General features: G+C 42.2%; 1 protein-coding gene across 2 annotated transcripts in view; it reads left to right on the top strand.

The window, feature by feature from the left end:
- LOC139382264 (dedicator of cytokinesis protein 10-like) overlaps nucleotides 1–15,935 on the top strand; it is a 177,212-nt gene extending 161,277 nt beyond the window's left edge. For both annotated transcript variants that reach the window (XM_071126130.1, XM_071126129.1), the window contains exons 51-56: nucleotides 1,887–2,033; nucleotides 4,696–4,906; nucleotides 6,571–6,761; nucleotides 12,916–13,016; nucleotides 13,173–13,311; nucleotides 14,785–15,935. In XM_071126130.1, coding sequence (XP_070982231.1) covers nucleotides 1,887–2,033; nucleotides 4,696–4,906; nucleotides 6,571–6,761; nucleotides 12,916–13,016; nucleotides 13,173–13,311; nucleotides 14,785–14,832 — 837 coding nt within the window. In that variant the 3' untranslated portion in view covers nucleotides 14,833–15,935. The remainder of the gene's footprint in view (nucleotides 1–1,886; nucleotides 2,034–4,695; nucleotides 4,907–6,570; nucleotides 6,762–12,915; nucleotides 13,017–13,172; nucleotides 13,312–14,784) is intronic.
- The last annotated feature ends 1,407 nt before the right edge of the window (nucleotides 15,936–17,342 follow it).

Here is a 17,342-nt window from a genome sequence, read left to right as displayed (position 1 = left end):
CAGCAGTACCTCTTCAACCTCAGGAGGCTGAAGAAATTTGGCTTGTCACCAAAAGCACTCAAACTTTATCACCGCCTGGTACGGCAACTGCTCTGCCCACAACCGTAAGGCTCCAGAGGGTAGTGAGGTCTGCACAACGCATCACCGGGGGCAAACTACCTGCCCTCCAAACTACCTGCCCTCCAGGACACCTACACCACCCGATGTCACAGGAAGGCCATAAAGATCATTAAGGAAAAAAAACACCCGAGCCACTGCCTGTTCACCCCGCTATCATCCAGAAGGCGAGTTCAGGACAGGTGCATCAAAGCAGGGACCGAGAGACTGAAAACAGCTTCTATCTCAAGGCCATCAGACTGTTAAACAGCCACCACTGGCTGCTGCCAACATACTGACTCAACTCCAGCCACTTTAATATTGTAAAAATGTATGTAAAAAATGTATCACTAGCCACTTTAAACAATGCCACTTAATATAATGTTTCCATACCCTACATTATTCTTCTCATATGGATATATTGTACTCGATACCATCTACTGCATCTTGCCTATGCCGTTTTGTACCATCACTCATTCATATATCTTTATGTACATATTCTTCATCCCTTTACACTTGTGTGTATATGGTAGTTGTTGTGAATTGTTAGGTTGAATTACTCATTGGTTATTACTGCATTGTCGGAACTAGAAGCACAAGCATTTCGCTACACTCGCATTAACATCTGCTAACCATGTGTATGTGACAAATAAAATTTGATTTGACATTTCTGTTGAGTGACATTATGCCATCCTGTTATTTTGACCAGTTGTCATTTTCTGCAAATAAATGCTCTAAATTAACAATATTTTTATTTGGAATTTGGGAGAAATGTTGTCAGTAGTTTATAGAATAAAACAAAAATGTTAATTTTACTCAAACACATACCTATAAATAGTAAAACCAGAGAAACTGATCATTTTGCAGTGGTCTCTTTTTCCAGAGCTGTATATCAATATTGAACAGGATTATCTATTTTGGATGCAATTTGAATGGAATTGATGAGAAGAGAGGGGAAGACTGCTCCATTTCACGTCATGCTGTTGATATAAATCATTTATTGTAGTTTACCGGTTTATCGCTGTTTTTTATCCCGGGAAAAGGGAGTGATTTTGGGCCGTAAATCTCAGTAACCGGTTTCCCACCATTCAACCCTACCTTGGACCTTTTACTCATATACGGTTGAGAAAGAGACGAGGACATAGGATGCAATGAATCGAAAGACAAATTGAGTCAGCGCCAAGGAGTTGATTCTTAAGGAAAGAGCACACTGTCCGAAAATAATCCTCATTGCCCTTTGACCCAACGGTGCTTTGAGAATGACCTCTGACATCTGAATGGCCTCTGTTTCATCCAGAACATAACATTGCAATTTTGCCAGTGCCTTTTATGATTATGATTGTGTTCTAACAAGCTGACATAACACTAAGAAACACATGACTAGACTGATAGGGAAGTGCAGTAAACCACTAGGGGGTGATGTGAGCCTAGATTTTCCAGTTTAGGATTATTCATATTCAGCTAAGGGATGGAAACAGAAATCAATGGGCTATAGTTGTAAGAAATACACATAGTCTTCAAAGTATCGAAGCAGGCATTGCATTCTACAGTTTGGTCAAATAACAGAAGTTCTATCCGCACTATTGGTTAGAGCCTGTAAGTAAGCATTTCACTTTAAGGTGTCCACTGTACAGAAACAGTTGTATTCGGTGCGCGTGACAAATAAACTTTGATTTGATTCTTATTCAGAGTGACTTAGTCAGAAACACAGACAAACATACACACACACACACACACACACACAGGATGTGTGTGTGTGTGTGTTGGGTAACATGGTGTTTCTGTAACAGGGTTTCTTTGAGGAAGAGGAGAGTAAAGAGTTCATCTATAAGGAGCCCAAGCTGACAGGACTGTCCGAGATCTCCCAGAGGCTCCTCAAACTCTACTCGGACAAGTTTGGGGCCGACAACGTCAAGATGATCCAGGACTCCAACAAGGTCAGTCTACTACCTCCCCCCAGCGTCCAAACACTGTCACATGTATATGTTTCATATACAGTATTATTCAAAGTGCATCGGGCCTCTTTAGTCCTTGTCTCTGTGACTTTCATAGAAAGATTGCTGTCAAAATGTTGTAAATGAATTCATGTACTACTACATTTGGTCAGCAATCTTTCTCCATAGAAAAGCAGCCAGTGAAGTAGTGATTCATTTAGACCATGCCTCTCCAACAGGTCCATTGCTCACCAAACACTTTTGAAAGTATATGCAATTTTCACGTGTTCCATCGCAAACTGCCATAAACACATCTCACAAGTATGAGACACCGCAATCTCCCAGCTGCTATGTAATCAACGCAACTTGACATTATTCCACCCCTGATTAGCCACTATCGGCTTAAAAAGACAAACCTAACCCAATATCTGCAAATTCATTTCCAGCAATATTGCCCCAGTGTGTCTGTGTGGTGCACGCGTTTGTCTATCCCTCCCTGTGTAGGCAGTTGATGTGATAACCGTTTAAATTAAATGTTAACGGCACGGTAGGTTTACCTGGCAGAAGTATATCATTTGTATATTTTATTTGTTATTTGCTATGAAATGAGCATCAGCAGCATCGCTAGACCGGCACATTAGACTGCACATTCCTCACTCGCTAGATGCGCAACTAAAGGGCCAGATGTGCAATTAATGGAGCATTACACTCAAAAATCTCAATTCTTCCAGACATATACACATCAGCAACCCCAGCGAGTAAAGTCACTGCAACCCTGAACAAAGAGCTGCAGTCAGTTTAGAAAAAAAGGTGACCAGTAATAAACTGGTCCTGAACATCTCTAAAACTAATAGCATTGTATTTGGTACAAAGTTGAGGAGACTAAATTACTTGGCGTTACCTTAGATTGTAAATTATCATGGCCAAAACATATGCGGTAGATTCAATGGTTGTGACGATGGGGAGAGTTCTATCCGTGGTAAAGAGAGGCTTTGCTTTTTTGACACCACGCTCTACAAAACAAGTCCTGCCGGCTTTAGTTGAATCTTATCTTGATTATTGTGTGTTTAAAGGTCACATGTACAGGTGTGATTACTGTAAAATTGTTAGGCGCTGAGCTCCAACATGCAGGACAAGTGAAATAAAATACTGAAAATGGTATTAGAAAATCAATAGAAATAGCACTATATACATCATAACTATAGCAGTGATTGATAAATAAATGTCCAGAGTAAACCATAGGCGGAGTAGCATGACCATTGTGAAATAAAAACAATAAAAATGATATATTATGATTTTGTCAAGACCTGCAAAGATGGACCGAGTTAAGCTGCAGCTTGGCACCGAACAGAATGGCACGTTTTGCTCTTCATTCAAATCAGAGGGCTAATATCAATACTATGCATGCCAGTCTCTCTTGGCTAACAGTTGAGGAACGACTGACTTCATCACTACTTTTTATAATATGCATATTACTTTTTAGTATATGCATATTCAACTTACACACACAACTTACACACACACTTACCCCACCAGACATGCCACCAGCGGTCTTTTCACAGTCTCCAGAACCTGTTTCCAAAAAACGAATAAAGCAACACCTATGTATGGTCTTAATTTGAGGCAATTCGCTACAGCAGGAAAACAATCCTGCAACAACAGGAGATGTCAATTATTGTGTGTTTTATCAATTTTTTTTATGTGTAGGGGTTGATACATTTTTCGTTAGGGCAAATCCAGTCTGAAATGTTCAAGTGGAAATGACAAACTTCAGAAGCCTTTTAAACCTCAAATACACTGCAAATTTGCATTTTCAGTGGTGCACGAAAATTTCTGCAACAACAGGATGATCAAATTAAGATACGACATCTGTGTGTACTGACATGTATGTGTAACTGATAGATGCATACTGTACACACACACACACACACACACTACATGTTAATGTATTTACATTTTGTCTGTAATGTATTTTTCGTTATGTGTCGGAGCCTAGTAAGACTAGCTGTCTCTATTGGCGTCGGCTAATGGAGATCCTAATAAAATCTAAATATACACTCCATCGTTCACCATATATCAGAGCATTCGGAAAGTATTCAGACCTCTTGACTTTTTCCACATTTTCTTACTTTACAGCCTTATTCTAAAATCGTTTTTCCCCCCTCATCAATCTACAGACAATACCCCATAATGACAAAGCAAAAACAGGATTAGATCATTTTTTGGGAAATTTATAACAAATAAATATTTGAAATATCACATTTACATAAGTATTCAGACCCTTTACTCAGTACTTTGTTGAAGCACCTTTGGTAGCGATTACAGCCAGTAGGCAGTAGCCTTGCATGCCAGGCTTCGAGGTAGAGCAAGAATACAGCTGACTGACTACGCAAGACTGACTATGAGACTGACTCAACAAGACTAAAGAGACCAACACAATTTGTTAGACTGATCCTTTTAAGAGAGCAGGGTCGTTAGACACCAAATGGTGGAAAACGGACCAAAATGGGGAGAGACTACCTGAATTTGTCCAATAAGTAATTCTCGTTTTTGTTTGCGAAACATTTTCCATTGCAAAAATGTTTTGCCATGGTTTTCTACATAGTGAACTAAAGAATACGACCCAGACTGTGAACTGATTGTGCTGTTTGATATAACCCACCAGGTAAATCCTAAAGACCTGGACTCCAAGTACGCCTACATCCAGGTGACCTACGTAGTGCCCTACTTTGACAACAAGGAGCAGCAGGAGAAGAAGACTGACTTCGAGCGACATCACAACATCAATCGCTTCGTGTTCGAGACGCCTTTCACTCTGTCGGGGAAGAAACATGGCGACGTGGAGGAGCAGTGCAAGAGACGCACCATACTAACCAGTGAGTTATTAAAAATATAATTTTAGCTAATATTTGTATCCAAAGAACTGTCAACATTTACTGTCACTTACACTACATGGCCAAAGGTATGTGGACACGTGTTCGTCGGACTTCTCATTCCAAAATCATGGGCATTAATATGGAATTAGTCCCCCTCTTGCTGCTATAACATCCTCCACCCTTCTGGGAAGGCTTTCCACTAGATGTTGGAACATTGCTGCGGGGGGATTCATTTAGCCACAAGAGCATTAGTGGGGTGGGGCACTGATATTGGGTGATTAGGCCTGGCTCGCATTCAGCATTCCAATTCATCCCAAAGGTGTTCGATGGGGTTGAGGTCAGGACTCTCTGCAGGCCAGTCAAGTTCTTCCACACAGATCTCAACAAACTATTTCTATATGGACCTCACTTTGTGCACTGTGTCATTGTCATGCTGAAACAGAAAGGGAAAGTTGGTAGCACAGAATCGTCTATAAAATCATTATATGCTGTAGCATTAAGATTTCCCTTCACTGGAACTAAGGGGCCTAGTCCGAACCGTGAAAAACAACCCCAGACCATTATTCCTCCTCCACCAAACTTTACAGTTGGCACTATGCATTGGGGCAGGTGGCGTTCTCCTGGCATCCGCCAAACCCAGATTCGTCTGTCCGACTGCCAAATGGTGAAGCGTGATGCATCACTCCAGAGAACGCGTTTCCACTGCTCCGGAGTCCAAAGGCGGCGATCTTAACACCACTCCACCCAACGCTTGGCATTGCGCATGGTGATCTTAGGCTTGTGTGCGGCTGCTCAGACATGGAAAGCCATTTCATGAAGCTCCTGGCGAACAGTTATTGTGCTGATGTTGCTTCCAGTGGCAGTTTGGAACTCGGTAGTGAGTGTTGCAACCGAGGACAGACCATTTTTACATGCTAAGCGCATCAGCACTCGGGGTTCCCGCTCCGTGAGCATGTGTGGCCTACCACTTCGTGGCTGAGCCATTGTTGCTCCTAGACGTTTCCACTTCATAATAACCACACTTACCGTTGACCGAGGCAGCAGAAATGTTATGAACTGACATGTTGGAAAGGTGGCATCCTATGATGGTACCACATTGAAAGTCACTGAGCTCTTCAGTACGGGCCATTCTACTGCCAATGTTTGTCTCTGGAGATTGAATGGCTGTGTGCTCGATTTTATACACCTGTCTTAAACGGGTGTGGCCGAAATAGCCACTGAGCCATTAGCTTGTATGGTAGTATGCTATACTAACTAGGAAGTGTCTGAGTAACCAGTAAATACTGAGCCGTAACTATCTGAATCACTAGTATACTGACCAGTGCTGTAATTGGTGACCTATTCTGACCAGTAAAGTTATGGTGTAGGTTCAATGGTTTTCCCTTCAAAATGGAAGAAAGATCGGACAACAATTCCCAAACAAACCCAACAGTTCTGGTTTAATACAATAAAATATATCCCATCTAGCAGACACTTTTATCCAAAGCGAGTTATTACAGTAGTGCATGCATACATTTTTTCATATGGGTAGCCCCAGCAGGTATCAAACCCAGTCCTGGCTCCCTACTCATGCCTGAGCCACCCAGGACCACAAGGATTAACCAATTGGTTCCTCATACCCTGTGTCTACTCCCCCTTTTTTATATTACTTTCCCCCCACCCAGCGAATTCCACCTTCCCCTACCTGAAAAAACGTATCCAGGTGGTGGAGCAGCAGAGCACGGAGATGAACCCCATCGAGGTGGCCATCGACGAGATGTCCTGCAAAGTGTCGGAGCTCAACCAGCTGTGTGCCATGGCAGAGGTGGACATGATCCGGCTGCAGCTCAAACTACAGGGTAGCGTCAGCGTCAAGGTAAGGGTAGAGGAGGAGAAAGATGTAGAGAGACACACAGAAGGGTTGAGTTGAGAAGACATGCACATAGTGTACAGACAAACATACACTCCACCACTCAAGTGGGTTGAGCTGACAGTCAGACACAACTGACAGACAGACACACACACACACACACAACAACATGCATACACACATAAGTGAGTTCAGACATAGCTGAGCTGACACACACACACACACACACACACCCTGGCGTAGAATGCACCCCACCTCCCCAAACCCCCCAAAATTGGCAGCTATGAAATCGCTATGGCAAAATGTGTAGGAAGTTAGCTGTTTTCCTAAATGCAAATGTATGCTTCATTTGTAAATTGGGAGGTGCCAAGCAAAAAGTGTGTGTGAGAGTGGGGTGTCCAGTGGGGGCTCTGAGGTACAAGAACGCATTAAAAAACACACCTTTATAATAAAGCATTGCATGCATATCATTGCATTTGCATAGTGGCGTAGAGCAGTAGAGTAGAGGTGCTTGCAGAAGTTGCACACATGGGGAAAATATTGCCTTTTATAAAAGCATTTTATAATGACTGGAGACTTAAGCATAACATTGTTTAATACCGTACATATGATTAAAACGGCAGGCTACTTTGACACTGACCAACTGAGAATATAAGATCAATAGAAAATACCTTGTCTTGAATCCATCAACACCCCAGGCCTACAGTAGGTGTGTGGAGACACACATATTGTACAATATGAGGAAGAAATTATAGCTCTGAAAAAGGCTTTCCAGTTTCACTGACTCGCTCAATAATGCGCAGCTCACCAGACATGGCCTATGCGCTCGAGCCAAAAGCATATCTCTCCATTTTTTGTTAGCCTCTGCAGACAGATTAGAGGCTTCTTTTTTTCAACAAGAGCCATTTGCTTTCCAACCTATGTTTTCCCACAATTGTATTTTAAATATTGGGAGATGCCTGTTCACTGACAGATTTGACACACATTCCGGACTGTAGGCTATGCATTGTAATTGGTCTACACACAATCCACAGCTAGGCAATAAAAATGTGGCTGTGGCTACATTATAGGCCTACTCCTGGTGTGGTAGTCTGAGTTATTTCATTTATTTCTGAACAGACAGCAGTAATTATATTACTTTGGCAAATGTATTGAAATATGTCAGGGGTGCTGCAGTACCCTTTCCGCAGCTATGATTCTATAAGGATGATGATGACGATGAAGTGCAACGCTGGAGAGATAATAGTTGCAGGCTCATGTCTATCAGAGCAGAGCGAGGGAGAGAGATAATAAAAAGTTAATCTTATTCTAGTCCTGTGATAGATAGGCTGCAGGTATGCTTCTCTCTCACTACAGCAAGAACGATGCGTTGGTCTCTAGGCTACAATGTTGAGCACACCATAAACCTGACCCCCCCACCCCCCACCCAACACCCAAGCACTGCTCATGAAACGGCGCCAAAGGCACTGGTCACACACTAACATGAACACACACACGCTTGCACTTATCCACACGTGGTATATTATTACCAAACAGTCTATGCTGAGACCCATGCTCTCCATAATCCTGCCTCTTCTCAGGCTTTTCCCAGCCCTATTCCCCTGTAAATACAGTGAAATGTGTGAAAACAGCTCAGCTCAGAGTGACAGCATTATGCAGGCTGATCTTAACACGCTGTTGCAGTAACAGAGAGCGATATTGGATTATCTATCATGGTGAAGCAGCACAAGCTACTTACTGTCTATCATCTCATGCTTCCTCTATGTAGCCCTCTATCACTAGCATTAGCCTCTAGATTATTTTGAATTATCCTCTTGCATCTTTAGCATTAGCCTCTAATGATATTAACACATTTATTCAACTTTTATAGCACTATTAATTACATAAAGAATCTCAAAGCGCTGTAAAGTAACACAAAAAAGACAAGCAATTTAGAAAACAACAACAACATGTTGAGGTGTATACCACCTCAGTCATCGGCTTTATCAATAAGTGCATCGACGACGTCGTCCCCACAGTGACCGTACATACATCTCCCAACCAGAAGCCATGGATTACAGGTAACATCCGCATCGAGCTAAAGGCTTGAGCTGACACTTTCAAGGAGCGGAACACTAATCTGAGTTCTTATAAGAAATCCCGCTATCCCCTCAGACGAACCATCAAACAAGCAAAGCGTCAATACAGAATTAAGATTGAATCCTACTATACCGGCTCTGACGCTCATCGGATGTGGAAGGGCTGGAAAACTATTACAGACTACAAAGGCTAGCTGCCCAATGAAGCAAACCTGCCAGACAAGCTACATTTGAAGTCGGGAAGGTTACAAACACCTTAGCCAAATACATTTCAACTCAGTTTTTCACAATTCCTGACATTTAGTTTGAGTAAAAATTCCCTGTTTTAGGTCAGTTAGGATCACCACTTTATTTTAAGAATGTGAAATGTTATAATAATAATAATAGAGAGAATGATTTATTTAAGCTTTTATTTCTTTCATCGCATTCCTAGTGGGTCAGAAGTTTACATACTCTCAATTAGTCATTGGTAGCATTGCCTTTAAAATGTTTAACTTGGGTCAAACGTTTCGGGTAGCCTTCCACAAGCTTCCAACAATAAGTTGGGTGAATTTTTGGCCCATTCCTCCTGACAGAGCTGATGTAACTTAGTCAGGTTTGTAGGCCTCCTTGCACGCACACGCTCTTTCAGTTCTGCCCACACATTTTCTATAGGATTGAGGTCAGGCGTTTGTGATGGCCACTCCAATACCTTGACTTTGTTGTCCTGAAGCCATTTTGCCACAACTTTGGAAGTATGCTTGGGGTCATTGTCCATTTGGAAGACCCATTTGCGACCAAGCTTTAACTTCCTGACTGATGTCTTGAGATGTTGCTTCAATATATACACATCATTTTCCTCCTTGTTCCCAGACTTGTGGAGGTCTACAATTGTTTTTCTGAGGTCTTGGCTGATTTCTTTAGATTTTCCCGTGATGGTCAGTAAAAAGAGGCACTGAGTGTGAAGGTAGGCCTTGAAATACATCCATAGGTGCACATTCAATTGACTCAAATGATGTCAATTAGCCTATCAGAAGTTTCTAAGCCTTAACATAATTTTCTGGGATTTTCCAAGCAGTTTAAAGGCACAGTCAACTTAGTGTGTGTAAACTTCTGACCCACTGGAATTGTGAACTATAAGTTAATTATACGTGAAATATTCTGTCTGTAAACAATTGTTGGAAAAATGACTTGTGTCATGCACAAAGTAGTCCTAACCGACTTGTCAAAACTATAGTTTGTTAACAAAAAGTTTGGAGTGGTTGAAAAACGACTTTTAGTGACTACCACCTAAGTGCATGTAAACTTCCGACTTCAACTGTAAATGCCTTCGAGGCAAGCAACACTGAAGCATGCATGAGAGCACCAGCTGTTCTGGCCGACTGTGTGATAACACTCTCGGTACCCGATGTTAGCAAGAGCTTTAAACATGTCAACATTCACAAAGCCGCGGGGCCAGACTGATTACCAGGAAGTGTACTCAAAGCATTTGCGGACCAACTGGCAAGTGTCTTCGCTGACATTTTCAACCTCTCCCTGACCGAGTCTGTAATAGCTACATGTTTCAAGCAGACCCTGTGCCCAAGGAAGTGACGGTAACCTGCCTAAATGATTACCGCCCCGTAGCACTCATGTCGGCAGCCATGAAGTGCTTTGAAAGGCTGGTCATAGCGCACATCAACAGCATCCTCTCGGATACCCTAGACCCACTTTAATTCGCATACCGCCCCAACAGATCCCCAGATGACACAATCTCAATCACACTCCACACTGCCCATTCCCACCTGGACAAAAGGAACACCTATGTCAGAATGCTGTTCTTTGACTACAGCTCAGTGTTCAACGCCATAGTGCTCACAAAGCTCATCACTAAGCTAAGGACCCTGGGACTAAACACCTCCCTCGGCAACTGGATCCTGGACTTCCTGATGGGCCGGCCCTAGGTGGTAAGGGTAGGCAACAACACATCTCTCACGCTGATCCTCAACACTGGGGCCCCTCAGGGGTGTGTATTTAGTCCCCTCCTGTAGTCCCTGTTCACCAACGATTGCGTCGCCAAACACGACTCCAACACCATCATTAAGTTTGCTGACGACACAACAGTATCTGATCACCGACAACGATGAGACAGCTTATAGGGAGGAGGTCAGAGATCTGGCAGTGTGGTGCCAGGACAACAACCTCTCCCTCAATGTGAGCAAGACAAAGAAGCTGATCATTGACTACAGGAAAAGGCGGGCCAAACAGGCTCCATTAACATTGTCGGGCTGTAATGGAGCGGGTCAAGAGTTTCAAGTTCCTTGATGTCCACATCACCAACGAACTAACATGGTCCAAACATACCAAGACAGTCGTGAAGAGGGCACGGCAACACCTTTTCCCCCTCAGGAGACTGAAAAGATTTGGCATTGGTCCCCAGATCCTCAAAAAATTCTACAGCTGCACCATTGAGAGCATCCTGACCAGTTGCATCATTGCCTGGAATGGTAATTGCTCGGCATCTGACCATGAGACACTACAGAGGATAGTGCGTACTGCCCAGTCACTGGGGCCAAGCTTCCTGCCATCCAGGACCTATATACTAGGCGGTGTCAGAGGAAAGCCCTTAAAATTGTCAAAGTCTCCAGTCACCAAAGTCATAGACTGTTTTGTTTCTCTGCTCCCACATGGCAAGCGGTACCAGACAACCAAATCTAGGACTAAAAGGCACCTTAACAGCTTCTAACCCCAAGCCATAAGACTGCTGAAAAATGAATAAAATTATTCACATTGACACACCCCCACACACACATTTGTTTTTTACACTGCTGCTACTCATTATCTATGCATAGTTCACCCCTATCTACATGTACAAATTACTTCAACTAACCTGTACCCCCGCATATTGACTCGGTACCGGTACCCCCTGTATATAGCCTCGTCATTGTTATTTTATTGTGTTACATTTTATAGTTCTTTTACTTTAGTTTATTTGGTAAATATTTTCTTAACTCTTTCTTGAACTGCACTGTTGGTTAAGGGCTTGTAGGTAAGCATTTCACGGTAAGGTCTACACATGTTGTATTCTGCGAATGTGACTAATACAATTTTATTTAATTTGATCATCAGTCATGAAAGGGAAGGTCATGAGATGGTCAGAAAATTAATGGTTTGAGTGGTCATTGGAGGGAGGTGGTCAAAGGGGGAGAGCAAGCAAAGATAGTCTCTGGGGCATGTCCGGGGGCAGGCAGGCAGCACGGTGTCATCAAGGTGTCTTGTCATCCTTGCCGTCTGTGTGGCTTCTCCATAGTAAGACTCGGATGAAGTTTGAGCTCAGCCACTGCAGTTCATGGACTCTGTAGTTGGTGTAGCTAGCAAGTTCTTCACGACTACCAAAATGAAGCACCCACTTGGGGCAGTTACATGGCGCCAGAAAGCACACCACATTTCAATAATATTTCAGGAGTAGCCTAGTCCTCCTCATATGATCCTCATCATTGTATACCTCAGCCGTCTTGCATTTGGGATTCTCGCCATCCTCAACCTCCGGACACATGGCTGGCCTTCGAATCAAAACAATTACCAGCTAGCTAGCTGACATTAAATACAACAAACAAATTACTTGCCAGCTTCAGTTTTAAAAGTCTGTGGTGGATTCTGGGGTGGCAGGTAGCCTAGTGGTTAGAGCGTTGGGCCAGTAACTGAAAGGTTGCTGGATCGAATCCCCGAGCTGACAAGGTTCTGCCCCTGAACAAGGCACTGTTCCTCGGAAGGCCGTCATTGTAAATAAGAACTGACTTGCCTAGTCAAATAAATAATTAAAAAAATTGGTATATTAATTGTTTATTCTTAAAACAAAAGATTTGCAGGGAAATGTATTAATTATATACTAAATGTACAGGAGCTCTCTGCCTAAGTGACCTCATGGCGCCATGGCAACCACGGAATTAGCATTAGCCTCAAGCATCACTATTATCATTAGCGTTTCGCATCTTTAGCATTAGCCTCTCCCATCACTAGTATTAACCTCTTGCATTATTAGCATTACCCTCAATACTAATTTCTTCATACTGTACTGTCTGTTGAAAATGATGCAGGTGAATAACCATTAACTTACTTTACAGGTGAATGCAGGGCCCATGGCCTATGCCCGAGCCTTCCTGGAAGAGAAAAATGCCAAGAAATACCCTGACAACCAAGTCAAACTGCTCAAGGAGATTTTCAGGTATTCTTCACACTTGACCTAGATCACACTTGACCTAGACCTGGGTCAATTCAGGTCAAGATAACTAGAACCCAGAGTTTTTCCAGATCAGGTCACATGATCAGGACAGGGAAACTCTTGGCCCTTGGCCCTAACAATCTCTGTCTGGCCCTGCAGGCAGTTTGCGGAGGCGTGCGGCCAGGCGCTGGACGTCAACGAGCGGCTGATCAAGGAGGACCAGCTGGAGTACCAGGAGGAGATGAGGGCCCACTACAGGGACATGCTCACCGAGCTCTCCACTGTCATGAACGAGCAGGTCTGTGGAACCGCCCAGAAAACATAGAAACTGCTGTTTCTTTAGAGAACTGAGGGTGTATGCATCAAATGTCTCAAAACAGGAGTGCTACCCCCCCCCCCCCCGCCCCCGTCATCTTATTCATTGTGATGTTAATTTTAAAAAAAATATCCTATATCAGAACTCCTATTTTGAGAAGCTTGGTATATGCGGCCATTGGGCTGCATGTGTCAAGCCTAGCTACTTACAGTACTAACCTTCACACTCATCTTATCAATGTTTTTGTTCACCTTCGTGTGGTACACTCTTTTTAATCCATCATTACTTGCTCTGATATCATTGTTTCATTATTTATTTTTACACATATATTTTTCTGGACTAACCAGAGTTTTGTCTCTTGGTCTCATCTCTTTGTGTTGTTTTCTTTGTTCATTTGATCTCTTTCAATGGATCTCAGCTGCATAGACACATCCTCTCATTCAGTTTCTGCTCCTCTCTTTCTAACATCTCCCTCACTATCATTTCTAAGACTGGTATGTCACACAACCCCCCCCCTCCCCACACACACACACACACACTTTACCATTTTGGAGCAAGTGGCACTGTGCTGTGCATTATACTAACCTCTCAGCATATATACACTGCTCAAAAAAATAAAGGGAACACTTAAACAACACAATGTAACTCTAAGTCAATCACACTTCTGTGAAATCAAACTGTCCACTTAGGAAGCAACACTGATTAACAATACATTTCACATGCTGTTGTGCAAATGGAATAGACAACAGGTGGAAATTATAGCCAATTAGCAAGACACCCCCAATAAAGGAGTGGTTCTGCAGGTGGTGACCACAGACCACTTCTCAGTTCCTACAAGAGGAAGGCATTGATGCTATGGACTGGCCCGCCCGTTCCCCAGACCTGAATCCAATTGAGCACATCTGGGACCTCATGTCTCACTCCATCCACCAACGCCACGTTACACCACAGACTGTCCAGTAGTTGGCGAATGCTTTAGTCCAGGTCTGGGAGGAGATCCCTCAGGAAACCATCCGCCACCTCATCAGGAGCATGCCCAGGCGTTGTAGGGAGGTCATACAGGCACGTGGAGGCCACACACACTACTGAGCCTCATTTTGACTTGTTTTAAGGACATTACATCAAAGTTGGATCAGCCTGTAGTGTGGTTTTCCACTTTAATTTTGAGTGTGACTCCAAATCCAGACCCCCATGGGTTGATACATTTGATTTCCATTGATAATTTTTGTTTGATTTTGTTGTCAGCACATTCAACTATGTAAAGAAAAAAGTATTTAATAAGAATTTCATTCATTCAGATCTAGGATGTGTTATTTTAGTGTTCCCTTTATTTTTTTGAGCAGTGTATTTGTGTGTGCGTGCCTGCGTGTGTGATCGCATCAAACATTCATCAAATGTCTTTTTGTTTTGATTTGAAACATGAAATTACTATCCATGTCTCTCCTCCATGCCAAGATCCCTCACACAAGACCACCAGGAACAGAACGACACAGTGCCTTCTGAGCAGCCAGTAGGTATGTTGGAATCTGCCAATGCCCAGGAGGACACGTTTCTCCAAAATGGCTCCTGATGACAGACGTCGTTCTCCCTCCTGCCAGGAATTATACAGGAAGGAGAGCGGGGGACTGGAACTGTGACTTTATGGGACCTGGAAAAAAGGGAATTGGATGGGGAAGTCCAGAAGTCTGTAGACTTTGATCATGGTAGTCTGGAGTTGTATGGCGTCCAGTCCCGGTGATGATGATGATGATGTCCAGTAGACCAGGCTGCTGTACTGTTACTTTGTTTTGTTTTTAAGGCTCAATCCATGTTTTCACTCCCCTGCCGACCGTCTCATCTCCTTACTCTGTACACATACACACACAGACAACACACGCCTTCTCTCCCCAGCCCCATCCCTTTAGAAAATGGTGACCTTAATGAGCTCGAGGTGCGTTCAACAGAGCAAACGTTTGGTTGTAATTCTGGCCACAACCATGTCGATCATAATTTGTCCATATTCTGTTGGTTATCTTTATGCCGCAAATGTTTGCCACCTGTGTGGTTAGCAATTCCAAAAGGTATTGTAAAATGACAGTTCAAGGAATTCTATAAAGGAAATTAGGGTCACATTCAGTAGTCAAACATTGTTGATGTTGCATATAGAAATAGCATGAATACAGCCAACATGATTACTTCTTCTATACGGCAGAGAGACATGTTTGTTCCACATCATTTATTTCTGTCAGAATGTTCCACATCGTGGTGTCCTGCTGAACAGATTGACATGTAGCCTAATTCTTATTTGATTGAACACACCTCTAGTTCCTGTTTGAATGTACAGCAACTCCCAATAGCTACTTTGTATCCTAACATTCTGGAATTCCCAGCTCACAAATTTTCAAATGGAAAGTTTATGTTTTATAACATTTTTATTATTGATAATGTTGTTATTATTTACTGTACTGTTTTAAATTGTAAATAAGAATTAATATTTAAAAAAATATATGATTTTTTTGTTTGGCTAAATAAAAAAAAGAATGAACAAAAGAATGAACAAACAAAAGTTTTATGTATAACATTTGAATAAAATTTGTTAACGTCCCTAAACCACAGGGTAAGTGCCCATTTCTCTCTAGAAGTATTTTTCTTTACATACCGGTACAAACAAACATAAGGGCTACATATATGCTATTCCCCTTTGAGAATAACAGTTGAACTCCAATACAATGCAATTACTGAAGTTACTATGTAACAATGTGTCAATACAATGTTACTAGAGTAATTACAGTGTTAATGCACGGGTATAAGACCAACTTAATGCAATAAGTCTGGCTGCACAAAAAGAAGAAACTGTAATATGAGGCAAAGATAAATTATATAAAGAATTATATTAAAAAGCTTTAGAGCACCTTAAATGACGTTTTGGGCAAATTGAATAAGATGGCTCATTTATCACAAAAAAAACTGATATTGCCAACTACTATTGCAAACTACTATTTTTTTCATTGGCAAGATTAGCAAACTTAGGCATGACATACCAAAAACAAATTCTGAATCTACAGTATTGTGTGTGTGTGTGTGCGTGTACTCTCTCTCTGGATGTGTCCCAAATGGCATCCTATTCCCATGCATAACTGACAAAATTATGAAAGACACACATTGTCATTTTGAATTCCGTAAAGTGAGTGTGGAAGAGGTTAATAATTGTTGTTGTTGTCTGTCAACAATGACAAGCCTGACAACTTGGATGGAAAATTACTGAGGATGATAGCGGACAATATTGTTATTCTTGTTTTCCAGGTAAGCCTACAGGAAAGTGTGTGACCTCAGGCCTGGAGGGAAGCAAAAGTAATTTGCTACCGAAGAATAGCAAAGCACCCTTTACTGGCTCAAACAGTCGACCAATCAGCCTATTACCAAATAGTAGTGCTATTTCACAGTAAACAAATTAACAACAGATTTTCAGCACGCTTATAGGGAAGGGCATTTAACATGTATGGCACTTACACAAATGACTCATGATTGGCTGAGAGAAATTGACACTAACAAGATTGTAGCAGCTGTTTTGTTAGACTTCAGTGTTGATTTTGACATTATCGATCATAATCTGCTGCTGGAAAAACGTACAGTACCAGTCAAAGGTTTGGACACACCTACTCATTCAAGGGTTTTAGTTTTGATGTCTTCACTATTATTCTGCAATGTAGAAAATAGTAAAAATAAAGAAAAACCCTGGAATGAGTAGGTGTGTCCAAGCTTTTGACTGGTACTGTATGTCTTGTGGGTTTACATCCTCTGCTATTTTGTGGACCCGTCTAACAAAACGCAGAGGGTGTTATTTAATGGAAGCATCTCCAACATAATCCAGGTAGTCAGGCATTCCCCAGGGAAGCTGTCTAGGACCCTTAATTTTTTCAATCTTTACTAATGACCTGCCACTGACTCAGAGTAAAGCCTGAGTGTCTATGTACGTTATCTTCCACTGCAAATTAAATCACTGCAACACTTAACAAAAAGCTGCAGTCAGTTTC

Source organism: Oncorhynchus clarkii, chromosome 24 (genome assembly GCF_045791955.1).
Source record: "Oncorhynchus clarkii lewisi isolate Uvic-CL-2024 chromosome 24, UVic_Ocla_1.0, whole genome shotgun sequence".
NCBI classification, from domain to species: domain Eukaryota; kingdom Metazoa; phylum Chordata; class Actinopteri; order Salmoniformes; family Salmonidae; genus Oncorhynchus; species Oncorhynchus clarkii.
Note: the sequence above shows the minus strand (reverse complement) of the source record. Positions and strands in the feature narration are given on the sequence as shown.